Source organism: Plecotus auritus, assembly GCF_963455305.1.
Source record: "Plecotus auritus genome assembly, chromosome: 7".
NCBI classification, from domain to species: domain Eukaryota; kingdom Metazoa; phylum Chordata; class Mammalia; order Chiroptera; family Vespertilionidae; genus Plecotus; species Plecotus auritus.
The window spans coordinates 28380557-28396783 of record NC_137774.1 but is presented as its reverse complement, the minus strand read 5'-3'; the positions used below and the strand labels follow the sequence as shown (position 1 = coordinate 28396783).

General features: G+C 42.4%; 1 protein-coding gene across 3 annotated transcripts in view; it reads left to right on the top strand.

Annotated features, from left to right (window-relative positions):
• The first annotated feature begins 1492 nt into the window (after window positions 1–1492).
• Window positions 1493–16227, top strand: part of TOM1L1 (target of myb1 like 1 membrane trafficking protein) — a 41472-nt gene continuing 26737 nt past the window's right edge. The window contains exons 1-6 of one of the 3 annotated variants that reach the window (XM_080682385.1): window positions 1493–1838; window positions 4299–4383; window positions 7164–7242; window positions 11775–11924; window positions 12753–12878; window positions 15621–15725. In XM_080682385.1, the coding sequence (XP_080538511.1) occupies window positions 1781–1838; window positions 4299–4383; window positions 7164–7242; window positions 11775–11924; window positions 12753–12878; window positions 15621–15725 (603 nt within the window). In that variant the 5' untranslated portion in view covers window positions 1493–1780. The remainder of the gene's footprint in view (window positions 1839–4298; window positions 4384–7163; window positions 7243–11774; window positions 11925–12752; window positions 12879–15620; window positions 15726–16227) is intronic. The other 2 variants (XR_013961316.1, XM_080682386.1) reach the window with 2 other exon arrangements.

Here is a 16227-nt window from a genome sequence, read left to right as displayed (position 1 = left end):
TCTAAGGTCATGCCCAGATCTGACAATTAAAGAAATTTAATGGTGAGAATAGAATTAAATGAGAGGATAAAAATGACTCTTAGCTGCATAGAGCTTGGTGATGGGTCAACTTTGTCTTTTAGACACATGTATTTGCCATGTTCAGCCACCTCATTCTCTGGCACATGCCCTGGAACCCACTTATTTAAAAGTGTGAAGTAGTCAAGGGTGCCACCTACTATCTAGGGCTCTACCCATGAGAAATGCACAGTTAAAGGTCAAAGTCACAGCTTCTGGAATCAGACACACCTTCACTAGCAAGGTGACTTTGTAAATAAGTATTTACTGTGGGTTTCCTAATCTGTAAAATAACACCATCTGAATTAGCTACTCACACTGGGTAAGTAGGTGGAGAGAATATTAGCTACAGGTAGGACCAATCCTATTATGAGAAAAACCACTACAACAACAAAAAAACGTTTTATTTGAGATTTTAGAATCCCAGGTATTAGCTCACTTAGAATAAGAAAAATGAGAAATAACAGAATTAGAGAGAGAAAAAAAGTTAGCCCTTGGCGCATATGCTGATTGATTTTTGACTTCTATTTTTAAATATATGACTAAGGGCCTACGTCAACCAAGCCCCCATTCTCTCTTTTCCCCATTCCCAGGGCAAGAAAGGCTAGTAGAACTGGGCCCAAGTTGACATCAGGAAGCAAGGGCTAGAGACTGGGGTTCCCATCCCCTGGCTTATTGCCATCACCTGGAGACACCCCACTCCCTAGCAGGCTCTGGCATCGCAGGAAATTAACATCGGGGAATCAGAAGTTAATTGAATGCACAGGAAGAGGAAATAAATTCCCCTTCTGAAGGGGCAGCTGGGAAGGGTTGGACTACTTAAACCAGGGTTTACATTCCAGAACATTGCTGAGGCCAAACATACTCCAAGCCTGAGCACCAGGAAAGCCCCTCTCCTCCCCTCCTCTTCCCCTCCTCTCCTCAGCAAGGCTGGAACACGGGGTTCCCAGGAGGGTGGGTTAGGGACCGAGAGCTTGCTGGGTGGCGCCCTGTGTTCCCTCAGGAAATAAGAGCGAGACAAAGGACGTGGGCTCCTGGAAGGCCCCTAAACTCAAAGCCAACCCATCACCTGCAGCTTTAAAGGCCCAGGGACACATTTCCCCACCAGGATCTCTGGGGCGAGGGTGGGGGTGGGAGTAAATATTTGGAGTTACTCTATTTACTCAGTGGTTAAATATGTATTTTGTGGGTGCCAGACACAGACCTAAGCGGTTTACGTCCCTAATTCTCATAATCATACTGAGATGTGTGTTCTTAACCCCATATTTTCCTCGCTACAAAGGGGAGCAAGAGGCGCAGCGAAAAAGCTGCAATTTGCCCAGCAGGCGGCGGGATCCGAGCTGGGGTCTCTCATTCCCTGGCTGTGGCTCAGGGGCCCCGGGCGAGAAGCCCACCTGGGTCGGTAGCGGGCGCCCTGTATCCTTGCCGCGGGCTCCACGCGGGGGCGGCCGCCCACCCGTCCCACCTGGACCCGCAGCGTCGCCAGCTCCCCAGTCCCGCGGGGCGCGCAGCAGGTGCGCGGTGCCCCGGAGCCCCGCCCTCGCGTTCCCGCCCCCGCGCTCCTCGCCTGGTGCCGGGCGCCCCGCAGCGGCCGGGCTGGACGCTCAGCCTCCACCCGGAGCCCGAGAAGCGATCAGGCGGAGAGGAGGAGCCAGGGACACCGAGCGGGTGGAGCCCGAGAACGGGGAGGCGTTTTTCCTGGGCCCCGCTCGGTCGGGCTACCATGGCGTTTGGAAAGAGTTACCGGGATCCGTTTGCGACCTCCGTGGGCCACCTTATAGGTAAAGGGGCGCGGGGGCAGGTGCCCGGGCAGGCTGTGGGGGGGCCGGGGGACCCTTCCTGTTTGACTCCCTTCTAGGCCTGCGGAGGATAGAGTTGGTCCAAGTTGGAGGAAATCCTTCCCTACTCCCTGCAATTCCGGAGCACTCGCATCCCACCCGTCCCCTTGAAGGCATCTCTGTATGGCCGACTCTTTCTAGAACCCCCTCCTCCAAAGTCTGCCCCCCCCCCCCCCCCCCGCGTGCATGCCTTATGGGGAGTAGACCGAACAGGTTAGCCACGCGTGGGATTCAGGTGTGGAGTCCGGGCCTCTCCAAGGATAGCACTTAAACTTCTCCGCCAGGGTTAGTCCTAAAGTGCGTTCTGGCGAAGGCACAGTATTGTTCTGACCGTTTTGCAGAGGAAGACAGAGGAGAAGGGTCAAGGAGGTGAAGTGATGTAACCTCCCTGTGAGAGGCAGGTCTCCAAACCTGTTCTTCCTGGCGCCAAGCCCTGACAACCTGAGTTCCTTTTCCCAGTAAACAAAGAGATTGCAAATGCTCAGACCTGGAGTGCAGGAAGTGGGGAGCCCAGGAGCCACCTGGAGGCACCAGAGGCCTCTCAAGGCACCAGGGACCACGCAGGTATCTGCCTAGCTGGTGTCCCCTGTGGCTGTATCTGAATACTGTCCGCAGGAGCCGGTGACTTGACTGTTCTACCAGCCCCAGCTCCCTTCTCCCTCTTCTCCCTGATGCCTCCTTTGGGGAGCAGGCGTGGCATCCGTGCATATGATGCCAAGCAAAACATGATGCTGTCAGGAACTTAGTGAGGTGAGGAGGCTCCGATCTGGGGAGTTTGGGCTGCAGCTTCATTAGCTGCTGTGTGACATGGAACACACCCCTTAACCGGATCTTTAGTTCTCAGGTCTTTATAAAATAGAGAGTCGCTATCCTTGAGGAGGAAGTGATTTCTGAACTGTTGCTGGCTATACCCCTATTGGATAGGACATAAACTCTGAGCAGAGATGGATTCAGATTGCATCTTCACAAACCTGTATTTTAATGATGCAAATGGTTACCGACTGCTTGGACCTGCTTGGCAAAGGCAAGACCTGGTCTCAACCCTCAGGGAATGCACAATTTTGTAGGGAAGACGGACACAATTTTGTAGTAACTGTAATGCAGGTACCTTTACAAATAAAAGAAAAATGTGAAACACGCAAAACGTAGGAAAAATTAGCTCTGCCATGGCTTTTCAAGGGTGAATAGGAGTTTTCTAGGCAGTTTGGAGGCAGAGTATGGAATGAGGAGCAAGGAGTCTGGCAGAAGGAATGATGATAGTGTGTGCCTGGACAACACAAGATTGGTCAGGTTTGTCCACTGAATGCCAAACTCAAAGAGTTCTTTTCCTAGATGGGAAGCAGTTTCCCCAGCCAAAACTGTATGCTTTCTTTCTCTTTGTTATCCTTTCCAATTTTCTCTTCATTCCCCCTACGAACGGGTATTTTCATGCTGCGGGATTCTCTGCTTTCTTGTAGGAAAGATGTTAAGCCCTCAGGTTGAGTGTTCCATTACCCTCCCAGGCAGCATTTTGTATTCTTAAGGAGGATGTCTGGAGAGGGAAAAATACCTGAATGTTTAAGTAGGCCTGGCACAACTTTGGTTAGTACAAGCACTAGGGGTGACCTTGCTCTACTGCTAAAGGACACAGACAATTTTAGTAGTTCTGATTTCTCTTTCTTTTTTTAAAATACGTTTTTCTTGATTTCAGAGGGAGAGAGAGAGATAGAAACAATAATCATGAGAGAGAATCACTGATTGGCTGTCTCCTGCATGCCCCCCATTGGGGATCCAGCCTACAACCAAGAATGGAACCGTGACCTCCTGGTTTGTAGGTCAACGCTCAACCACTGAGCCACTCCGGCTGGGCTGATCTCTTTTTCTTGACAGCTCCTCCTCCAGGTGAATGAATGATTTTAAGAAACAAAAAGTGGCATCAGACAACTTTGATTTGAACACTAGTTGTACCTTGTACTGGCTGTGTAGCCTTGTGTACTTTCCTTAACTTCTCTAAACTTCTGCTTCATCCTCTCTAGCAGCGGGTTAAGTGAAGTTACATAAGCTAAAATACTTAGCACTGTGCACTTCTCCTTCTAGGTGGCTGCTAGGTAGGTGTCCTCTGAAAAGCAGGCAGGCAGATGGGAGATTTCGCCATCCTGGCCTTTCCTGGCAGCCAGGCGTGGTGCCTGCAGCCTGTATTAATAGGTCACTCATTACTGTTGCTACGGCAGCACTCTGAACTTGAGTTCTGATTGATTCCTGAATTACTGGGAATTGCTCAGAAAAAGAAAAAATCTCTTTGCCCTTTGGCAATGTAAACTTAATGGTACTTGCTAACAAACCCCAGGCAAATTATTTCAGGAAGACCAGCCATTTTTTATTCTGTTGTAGCTCAGAGTCAGCACAACAGTGTTTTCTTTACAGAAAAGGCTACGTTTGCGGGCCTGCAGACTGAAGACTGGGGCCAGTTCTTGCACATTTGTGACATAATCAACACCGCCAACGATGGGTGAGTACAGAGTGTGGCTCTTGCCTCTGACAAGAGGCATCAGAGCCACCGTGTGCTTTCTCTTGCAAACGCTTTGCTTTTCTTGTTGAGAGAGTGTTTTCATCCCCCCCCCCTTAGGGGGTGCCCACTTTCTTTTGATGACAAGTCAGGTTGAAATATTAGGAGAGCTGCTGGTTTCAGCATGTGCAGTGTCTGAGAATTCATTTTCATTTTTCTCCTCTTCACCCTTTCCTTAGTAGTTTTGAATTTTGGTTCAAATTCCTTGTTCTTTAAGAAAAATAATTATTTTTTTTAAAAAAAAGAGAGATTGTTTTCTTCTTTAGGAATTGCCCCTGCTCTGATTACCGATATTTTATGTTACTATAACTGAAAAATGTTATCAAGAAGCTAGTGGCCTCCTGGGGTGACCTGTCCCCGGGCAGTTGTCATTTTTGTAACCAGGAAATAATCTAGCAGTCTTTTCTTCCTCTCCCTGTCACAAGATGGATTTTTTTTCTCCGAAGGCCAAATTGCCCATGTTCTTGCTGTGTTTTCAAATGACCTACTATCTTTTGTTACACCTTGAAACGTGAGAGAATTGAAGTTTTGAAAAAATTAAGAAGGCCAGCTATTTTGTGAATTTAGCCTGAATTACAGATTGCTATGTGAGATGAAATTTGTTCATTTTACTGTGTATATTAAAGTGATAAGTGACAGCAAAAGCGATTTAGTGTAATGTATGTTGAATGAAGAAAGCATTACACTAAATTATTGACTATATCGGTGGAACGTGCTTATGGTTAATGAAGTGTTTATGGTGCTTTTGTTGTAATCTTATTTTCCATATTTGGTTCCTCTGTGAACCCTTTCTTTATTGGTAATACTGATTTCCTCATTGATGATACAAAAAGGGAATCTCAAAGTAAAAAAATTTCCCCTTTGAAAAATAGTATCTCTTCCCTAGCCGGTTTGGCTCAGTGGAGAGAGTGACGGCCTGTGGACCAAAGGGTCCCAGGTTAGACTCTGGTTGCAGGCTCCTCCCAGGCCCGGGCCCTGGTCAGGGCTTGTGCAGGAGGCAACCAATCCATGTGTTTCTCACATTGATATGTTTCTCTCTGTCTTTCCCTCGCTCTTCCACTCTCCCTAAAATCAATAGAAAAATATTTTCAGGTGAGGATTAAAAAAATAAATAAACAAACAAATAAATAAATAAAATAGTGTCTTTATTCTTTTAAACTTCTCCAAGACTTTACTTCTAGATGTTATATAGGATTTTTTAGAAATATAGAAAAATCTATATAATAATGTATTTTATAATAGTGACAATTCCATGTAAGCATATGTAATATTATATCATTATCATCATATAATAGAAATCTATCCATGCAAACATAACAAATTCAAAGGTAATATGTAAAAATTATTTGTATTTATTTATGTTTTATTGAGATATAATTGGCATATAGCACTGTGTAGGCTTACTGGGTTCAGCATAATGTCTTGCCTTACCTATACTATATTGCAAAATGATTACCACAGTAAGTTTAGTTGACATCCCTCACCTCATATGGTTCTAAAATAATTTTTTTCCTTCTGATGAGAACTTTTATAGTCTATTCTCAGCAACTTTCAAATGTACCATAAGGCACTGCTAACAGTAGAATAGTCATCATGTTGTAGATTACATCCCCATGACTTATTTATCTTCTCACTGGAATTTTGTACCTTTTGACCATCTCAAAGTAAATTTTGACTCTCTATTTAATACGATACAGTTCTTCCTTTCGTATCATAATTGTAGCCTATCAGCAGCTGACCTAGTGAGTTGTAATGCTTCCTTTATTCCCTGCCTACAGGATGCTCAGGAAATACTAATAGTTTTAAATCAAAATGGGAAACCGTCATTGTTTGAAAATTACATTTTCTGTATACATGTTCTGTACATTGATAGAGCAACGGAGTATGAATACATTTCATATGTAGTGCTTTCTAAGTAATACTCTCATGTAAAAATTGTGTGTGTGTGTGACTGGTTAATTTAATTTTAAATAAACATTTTTCAAAAATACATTTACACGCATGGTGCATGAATCTCAGAGAAAATTTATAAAATGCGGATAAACATAAAATAAAAATCACAAATGACTCCACCACCCAAATAAAACTATAGTTAACATTTTAGAGTATTGATTCATAATCCACTTCTTTTTTTTGGGGGGAGGGTCTTAATTATTATTCCATTTAATAAGACATTTTGAAAAGCCAGAGAGTATTTCTTTTTTTTTAATATATATATTTTATTGATTTTTTACAGAGAGGATGAGAGAGGGATAGAGAGTTAGAAACATCGATGAGAGAGAAACATCGATCAGCTGCCTCCTGCACACCTCCTATTGGGGATGTCCCTGCAACCAAGGTACATGCCCTTGACCGGAATCGAACCTGGGACCCTTCAGTCCGCAGGCCGACGCTCCATCCACTGGGCCAAACCAGTCAGGACTCGAGAGTATTTCTTAATAGGGATTACCACAAGTTATCTATTCAGTCCCACACTACTGGATATTTAAGTGTCTAGTTTTATTGTGAACAGTGCTATAGTACATATTTTATTTGATTTTCACAGGGGGGAGGTTAGATGGACGAGGAAACAGGTGTGAGGGGTGCTGCCAGGCTCACACAGCAGAGCCAAGGCCTCAGTCTTCCCTGTAGCCATCCCTCCTTTCACAGTGCACATTGCTTTGCAGAGACTCCTGGTTTTCAGCAATGCCTAATTGATGATTACATTGTATTCACTGCTGTAGGCCAAAGGATGCAGTAAAAGCCTTGAAGAAAAGGATTTCCAAAAACTACAATCATAAAGAAATCGAACTTACCTTGTCAGTAAGTACTTTCATGTTATAATTAAGACTCTAGGATTTCCCAAGCTATAGTCACATTTTGATTCTGGGATAAATATATATATATATATATATGTATATATATATATATATATATATATATACACACACACACACACACACACACACACACACACACACATATATATATATATACACGCACACACACACATATGTGTGTGTATATATATATTCTGAGATAATTAATAGGTTAGCAAAAAGTTATTTACAATTTGAATTAAAACTGCTTATTGAGAATTGCAGAATCAAGAGAGTTTAGTTGATTGTAATAGCATTTAATTTTGTGGAAAAAGTGTTCCTGGAAAGTCAATTTTTCTGGTCAGGAGATGGGAACTGGTGGTTAAACTTACAGGTACTGAGCTGATCAAAAAGTGTGTATATATGTTACACAGGGTGGGAATTAAAATCTTGGGAAAATGCTCCCCATTAGCTTTGTATTGCACTTGAACACCTTTGTGGAATTCCAAGGTGCTGGCAGTTCGTTAAGTTTCAACCAAGTTCTGCTGCTTGTTGCAATGGGGAGAAAGTTCTAAGTAATTCTCCCATGCACTATATTGTCTGTGGATTGAGTACGCACACTTATGCGACCTGTTACCATTTTCCCCCCATCCTTGGCCATATGACCTCTTCAGTCACTTTGGTGAGTTGCCCTTTTTCCTTCGGGATGTTTGCAAGCCTTGCCTGCTGCCTGAGAGTGAGCTGTGTGGCTTTCTGATTTCTTCTGCATGCCTTTGGACCTCAGCCCAGCCCCAGGCCACGCATGGTTGGGGCACTCGTCAGCCAGCATCACACTGCTCTTAGGGGCATTGGGAGTGATTAGAGGGCCATAGGGCAGAGGTGAGCACAGCTCCCGTCTCCTGGTTTCCTGGGAACGAAAACGTCTCACATTTGCTTACCTGGAGAGTAACTGAATGAGAAAAGTCTTAATGATGCTTTCACTAAAGAAATTCTTCAGTTAGGAGCTGATATAGTTTTCTTTTTTCTTTAATCCTCACCTGAGGACATGCTCAGGGAGAGGAAGGGGGAGGGAGGGAAGGAGAGAGAGAGAGATATGAGAGAAACATTGATTGGTTGCCTCCCGTGTGCTCCCCAAGTGGGGATCAAATCCACAACCCAGGTATATGCCCTGATAGGAATCAAACCAGCAACCTTTCAGTGCATGGGACAACCCTCAATCAACTGAGCCACTTGGGCTGGGCTGGGACTGAATGTAGTTTTAGAGACATTTTCCTTTTTCTCCCTTTTTTTTTTTTTTTTTTTTTTTTTTTACTTTTCCCTTGTCCTTTACCCATAGCAGCCACCTCAGGGACGTCACAGAATGGAGGGAACTCAGGAGGAGGGAGGCACTTCAGTAGAAATAGCTGCACAATGGGTCGATGATGGAAATAAGCCTTTGCCTGATACCTGATTGATGCTCTCAACAACCCTGTGAAACAGGTGTACTATTAACTCCATTTCACAGATGAAGAAACTGAGACCAGTGAGATTAAGTGATTCCTGCCCCCCAATATTTAAGTAGCATGTCCTCAGAGTCTAAATTCCATGCCCATGCCCATACCATCTTGTTTCTCAGCACAAATCGTGTCCCTTGAAAGAATGGGCTACTGTATTTTTTTTTCATTTCCTCAAATGTTTTATTTTTTTCCAATATTTTGTATTGGTTCCAGGTGCATGTACAGCTTAGTAGTTAGACAATCACATACTTTACAATGTCCCCCCCCCCTATTTTCAGTACCCATCTGGGTCCTGCATAGTGATTACAATATTATTGACTGTATTCCCTATGCTGTACTTTACATGCCCATGACTATTTTATTTCATTCATGTCTTCAAGTCCTTCATGCATGGTGCAGGACCATCTATCATGTATCACTTAATGATGTTGACTTAATGATTTAGTGCCCACCCCCAATACCACCTCTCATAGTAGTCAAGAACAATCAAGAGCTAACAGAAGGGGCTGTAGAATTTGGGGAGAAACACATATGGTTTTGGAATGAAGTGGATCTAGAATATCTCCAGGCCACCAAAGGTTAGGAAACTTGAGTGAGGAAGATGAGGTCAGAAGATGAATTTATGCCACTTTCTATATTTTAGCATGTGGTTATTATTTCACCTTCTGACAGAAGTTTATCCTCTGTAATGAGCTGGTCTCTTCTCTATTGTACCCAGCCTACCTGACATGTCTATTGTTGTTTCTTATCTCTAGCTCCATATCTCTCTCCATCGTGTTTCCTTCCTTCCGAGGATGAACCAGGACCCTTCCCTGAGGAAGTTGGGTTATTCCACAGTGTTGTTTCTTCTTACCCTTCTGACCCTCCATTTTGCTTTGAGTTCCCCTTTCTTCCCTTCGGGTCATCTGATCTCTCAAGCCTTACTACCAGCTAGCTGTCTGTTCCCATTACCTGTTCCCTCTTGGGTAACTGTACTTCCTCCACCTCATGATTTCCACACCAGTACCTGAGAACAAACGAATCTAAAACCTGTGCCAAAATAAGGGCGAGAGTCACAGATTGGGGGGCAGGATAGCCTCTCATTGTGAAGGTCTGAGTTCACTAGGGTACCTGCTTCTTGCATTCCCTTTACATTAGCCTTTGTCTCTTGATAGCTTCTTGCAGATTTCCCCAAGGTGTCTATTTAGTGGCCCTATCACCTCACCACTTCAGACTACTCACTGCAGTGTGCAGAAGTGTGTTGAAGGCCTCGGGACTGACTTTAATATTGTTAAGCCAGACTTGATTGTGACAGGAATTAGTCACTGAAGGCAGCATCTAATGTGCATCAAAGGCAATTTGATGTTTACCAATAAACTCTTTAAAAATGAATATGAAGTGAAGACAGCGTGTCAAAGTCAATTATAAATGTTCCTTATATCATCCAATGTTGGGGTTCTCCATGGACTTATGAGCCTTGATTAGGTCTTCCATGGGATATGACGAGACTGTGATTTCCTACCATCAGTCGGTGGAGCAGCTTTGTCAAGAAGCCAGTAGTTTTGTTTTTAAGGAAGCATTTTGTTACCAGGCTTTATAACTCTTAGGCTAGCCTTTTCTCGAATGAGTCAATAAGTCTCAGCAAGATGCTATTGTTGTCCCATGGAAAGTGGTTGGACAGATTCCTAAGAGACAATTACTTAATAGGCCTTTGTGGAGCACACCCTCGGTGGAGAGCTATGGGGGCTTCAAGATAAGTGTCAAATGTGTTTATTCCTCCAGGAGTTTGTCTAGGGTGGCCAGACCTCAGGGTGGTCTTCTTCAGCTCTGGGTGGCCCCAAAGCCTGGTTTTCTGTGCTTGGATTAGTCACTGTGAGAACTAAAACTACCAAGTAGCTTTTTATTCCCTTCAAGCTTCTGGGAAAAGAATACTTCTATCAGCTAACCAGTAGCACATTCTCTCCTGCTGGAAAATTATGCATGGAAGCAGGGGATCAAAATAGTTACCATTTAAACAAACAAAATAGAAACAGACTCATGGATACAGAGAACAGACTGACAGTTGTCAGGAAGATTGGGGGGCTGGGTGAAATAGGTGATAGGATTAAGAAAAACAAAAACAAAAAATCTCATAGACACAGGCATCAGGCATCATGGTTAATACAGAAAGGAAGGTGGGGTGGGGGCAGGTAGAAGAGGGTAAGATGGGGATAAATAGGTGGTGAATACACAATACAATATATAGATGAAGTATTAAAGAGGTATACACTTGAAACTTATATAATTTTATTAACCAATGTCACTCCAATAAATTCAATACAATTATTTAAAAAATAGTTACCATTTATTAAGGTCCTACTATGTGTCCTGACTCCCCAAAAAGTCTGTCCTCTAAGCCAGCAATTTTTCAACTGGTGAGCCACAAGAATTTTTAAAACATGCAATATCTGACTGTTCAGCGGGGGCACTGACCTCTTTCCCCTTAGATTGTCAAATAAGAAAAAATGACAACAGCCAACAATAATAGCCATCTGATGTGAATGCCCTGTCTTGAACCATAAGTATATAAGTCATATAATAAAGTTGCATCTTATTGGACATGTCTCGTAATAAGGTTACATCTGATTGGTTAATTTTTGGTACCAGAAATCCTTAGATACAAGTATAGGCACCTGATTTTTTTTAAAGTCACTTTGGAGCAAAAAGGGTAGGTAATTACTGAATTACTATTATTTTTTGTAAATCAATGAAAATTATACCTACTTTTGTCAGATTGGCAAAAACCACACACCAGTTTTTTGGTATTCCACAGAATTTTGATAGTTTATGTGTGCCTTGAGATGAAAAAGATTGAAAATCGCTGCTCTAAGCAGTTACATTATGCCTTATACTTTGTCACATTCCTGGAACCTAACATTTTGCCATATGTTTTAGTAGACACTAAATTCTGTTTGTTAATGAGAATGCTGGTAGAAATTGTTACTTAGCAATTTTCACTTCATATTTAGGAAGTGGTTTTACCAAAGAAATTTACCATTTAATTTTTTTTCTTCTAATTTAGCTTATTGACATGTGCATGCAGAACTGTGGTCCAAGTTTCCAATCTCTGATTGTGAAGAAGGAGTTTGTTAAAGATAGTCTAGTTAAGCTGCTGCAACCCAGATACACCTTGCCATTAAACATTCAGAATAGAATTTTGAATTTCATTAAGGTAAGTCTATTGTATACCTGATGGGATGGAACACTTCTACAATTAGAGGTTTCATTATATACCAATTGTTCTCATCATTCTTCACAAACCTCTGATGGAGCCAGACAGCATTTTACTGTTTGATTTTCTGAGTAATGATAATTTTTGGGTATTGGATGGTGCTTTTTTATCCAAGAGAATTTGTAGTCATTTTCCTGCTTTCTCTCTGTTTCTATTTTCTCCATGTCAGGTAGGAAAGAGAGTGATGTGTACATTCATTTTGTAGATATGAAAACTATGTCTGGAGAAGATAACTGACTGCTTACAAAGTTATTTGGCAAAAGAGCTACCGATGCTGTTTTAGAACATGTGTATTAATTCTGGATTTGGTACAGCAAAAAATAACTAATAATATATATTCCAGGGTTTCATTAAAATGTTGAGGCATGGGAGTCTGATGATTAAGCATATTATATTTTTTATTAAAAAAATATTTTTATTGATTTAGGAGGGGAAGAGAGAATGAGAGAGAGAGAGAAACATCAGTGATGAGAGAATCATTGATTGACTGCCTCCTGCATCGCCTACACTGGAAATCGAGTCTGCAACCAGGGCATGTGCCCTGACTGGGAATCGAACCATGACCTCCTGACTCATAGGTCGATCCTCAACCACTGCGCCATGCTGGCTGGGATTGAACATATTTTATATTATTGTCTCTGAAAATGTACTCTTTGTCCTTGGCCTTCAAAAGTAGCTTTCTCTTTCTGCGTAAAGTCCATAATCGTCAATCTCTCATTTTTGGTCACCAGCTAAAGAATTGTGTTTTGTGTTTGCTGTTGTTTTCAGACTTGGTCTCAGGGTTTCCCGGGAGGTGTGGATGTAAGTGAGGTGAAGGACGTGTACCTTGACCTGCTTAAGAAAGGTGTTCACTTTCCTCCCTCAGAGGCAGAGGTGGAAGCAGCAGAACAAGAGGTAGGAGGTCTTTTCTTTGACTCATGTAGAGTAAGTTATTATGAGACATGGATCTTTTCTCACTGCAAGAGACAATCCCAGCTCTATTCAACTTAAGCAAGAAGATGAATGTATTAGAAGGATATTACAGTATCTCCTCGAATAATGAAGCCACAAGAAGGTTGGTGTTAGCTGGATCTTTTGAACGACCAGGGACTAAGCTCTCAAATGCCTTGTTCCTTGTCTACTTCTAGATGTTCCTCTGATCACCAGCTTCATTCCTCTCTCTCATTGCAGAACAGCTTCTTCCACATAGCAGATAACATAGCTCCCAATTTTCCATGTGATTGCTTTAGCATTTTCAGATTCCAAGTTTTAAAAAAAAACAAAACTGGGAGAAGGAGACTCCTTGAACCAATCTGGGTCAGTTTTCAATTTCTGCACAATTCAACTGAATTCATGTAAAAATATGATATGATGGCTCCAAATAGAAATCATTTGGCTATAGTATAGGAGAGGGCAGCTTTCAAACAAAAGGTCTTGGTGCTATACAAGGGTCTTTACCTTGGGTAGTCTTATAATATGCCTGTTGTTTATTATTGACTAGAAGCCCAATGCATGAAGATTCATGCAAGAATGGGCCTTTCTTTCCCTGGCTGTCGGCACTGCCTTTGCTCCGGCCCCGGAGCCACCTCTTTCCACTCCAGTCCCGCCTTCCCACGCTGCCCAGAGGCCCTAAGCATCTGGGGTGGTGCAGAACGCCTGTGTTGTTGCCATGGCGATGACACAAGCATCCCGCCCTGCCCTCGTAGCTCTGTGTATGCAAATTAACCCGCCATCTTTGTTGATTAATTTGCATACTCACTCCTGATTGGCTGGTGGGTGTTGTGAAGGTACGGTCAATTTGCATCTTTCTCTTTTATTAGTCTAGATCAGCCGTGGGCAAACTACGGCCTGCAGGCCGGATCCGGCCTGTTCGGCTGTTCTATCAGGCCCGCGGAGCCGAGAGAGTGGAGGGTTCTCTTGCTCTCCCCTCCGCTCCTTCACCAGCAGCAGTATTAACATGGCAATGTCGGGAAACACGGCCGCAGCTCCTTCAGTAGAAGGAACATATCCGCCCATTCAGTAGAAGGAACAACCTCTCAATCTTCCAGAGGCTCCTTGTAATGCCCGCGGATGCGTCCCCCGACATCACCCTGGGAATGTGTAGACACGTTATCGTGGTGATGTAGGGAGACAAGCCCCTGGAGAGCACAGTATCAGAGCATTAGCTAAAAAGGAGACCAACAACACTGTTCCCACTGAAGTTGATGTTTTAAAGACCAAAAACCTTTCAACCCAGTCTACATTGCCATCTACATCTACGTCCTGGGCATAATTTGGAAGTTGCACTAAAGAAAATGTTTAATTTACTGTTTACACATTTTGTTCTTTTCTATTTGTTTTAGTTTTAAATTATTTTATTATATTTAAGTTTAATTTGAAAGGCTTTTGTACCTTTCCTTTGTTAGGCAATTTTATTTTGCCTTTTCCATCTTCAATATAAGGTATGTTATTGTGCTATGATTCCTCCATTTTTTGAAGTTTCAAATTATAATAATTAGTGTTAACATTCTTCTTGTTAAAATGTTTGAAATGAATAAAACTATTGAAATTAAAAAAAAAAAGACCTTTTAAGTAATGATGTTTACTTTGAATTTATATTAGTTCACACAAACACTCCATCCATGCTTTTGTTCCGGCCCTCCGGTCCAGTTTAAGAACCCATTGTGGCCCTCGAGTCAAAAAGTTTGCCCACCCCTGGTCTAGATACTGTGTCCATGAGAGAGTTTGTAGATATTCACATGTGCTAGTATTCTCAAGTTTGCAAATAATTTCCAAGGTTTTGAACTATAAGCCTTTGAATGGCTGATTAAATTCACCTCCTAACTTTCTGTAATTTCTACAATGCAAAAACAGGAGCCCTTTCCTTCTTTAGATTGGTGAGTCCTATCTTGGTGGAATAAGCAATACCACAAGTCTTATCTTCAAGGAGGCTCTGTCCAGAGGGCCAGCTCTTCTACTTGTGTGGCCATTCACCTTTGGCCCCATTCTTTCACCTGCTCATTAGCCTGCTCATCAGACCCCTTTTGTTCTCTTCCATAGCACAGTGTAGTAATGGCCTAGAATCTTGCTACTTACTCAAAGTGTGATTTGGGGTATCATCTTTAATTTATCCCCGACTAAATCAGAGGCTCATTTTTGCAAAGTTTCCAGGTCATTTTTCTGCACATTCATGTTGAGAAGCACTGGCCTCAAGCCCTGTACTTGGGCTCTCTACCCAGGGATGGAAGTGGAGCATGGATTCAGAGAGGTTCATTGGTGGAAAAGGAGATGCCTCCCCAGCTGTGGCTTCAAAAGACTGGACACGAATTGATTTACCCTTTGTTTTTAACAACCCAAAAAAGGACAGCAGTAATCTCACGGGGCAGTTTGTCTTGTAAAAAATCTAAGAGCATTTTATTAAATTTTAATTCAGTTAATAATCATAATAGCCACCTTCTACTTACTCTATACACCATTTGCTTAACACTGTTCTCAAAATGTGGGCAGGTTGGACACTTGATGATTGACTCTGGGCTAACACCCTCTAAACTTGGATTTTGGTTGAGAGAAAGTGATGGAGTCATCTGAATGGAAAAAAAAAACAACCAAAAAACTGGGCTTGGGGTGTTGCTGGTCATAAATGTTAAATAATAATCTTTCCATATTTCATCTTGACAGACTGCTCAAGTCTCATCAAATCCACCCGCATCTGTTCCTACTGCACCGGCTCTTTCTTCTGTAATCGTTCCCAAGAACGCAACTATTACACTGGTCCCAGAACAGGTAACAGCAGCATCAACTGAATGTATTGATGATTTTTTCTAAGTTCTAAGCAGTTGGTATACATTTATTTATTTTTCCCACTGTTATGAGGTGGGGGTACATTATTACCCTCATTCTGCAGAGGAGGGGGCTGGAGATTAATGATACTGTGTGACTTATCATGGGTCAATTCTAAGTGCACTTAAGCCCACAGATTCTGTCTGACCCTAAAGCCCGAGCTCTGAACAATTCTGCTTGGCTAGTGGCTTTTGTGTCTTTGTGGAGGTTGGGCTGTGAAATGAACCTTGTGCCAACCAGCTGATTTTTATTGGTTTTGATTAGGACAGTCCAAACACCATTTCATAATAAGACTACATTTTCATAATAAGACCCCCCTTCTAAACAAGGGGGTCCTACATGGTAGTCTTATTATGAGTATTCATTGCGCTCACTGAATTACACTTAATTGTTTGTCTGTATCTGTTTATCAGAGATCCAGATGAGCAATTATTATACAGGATGT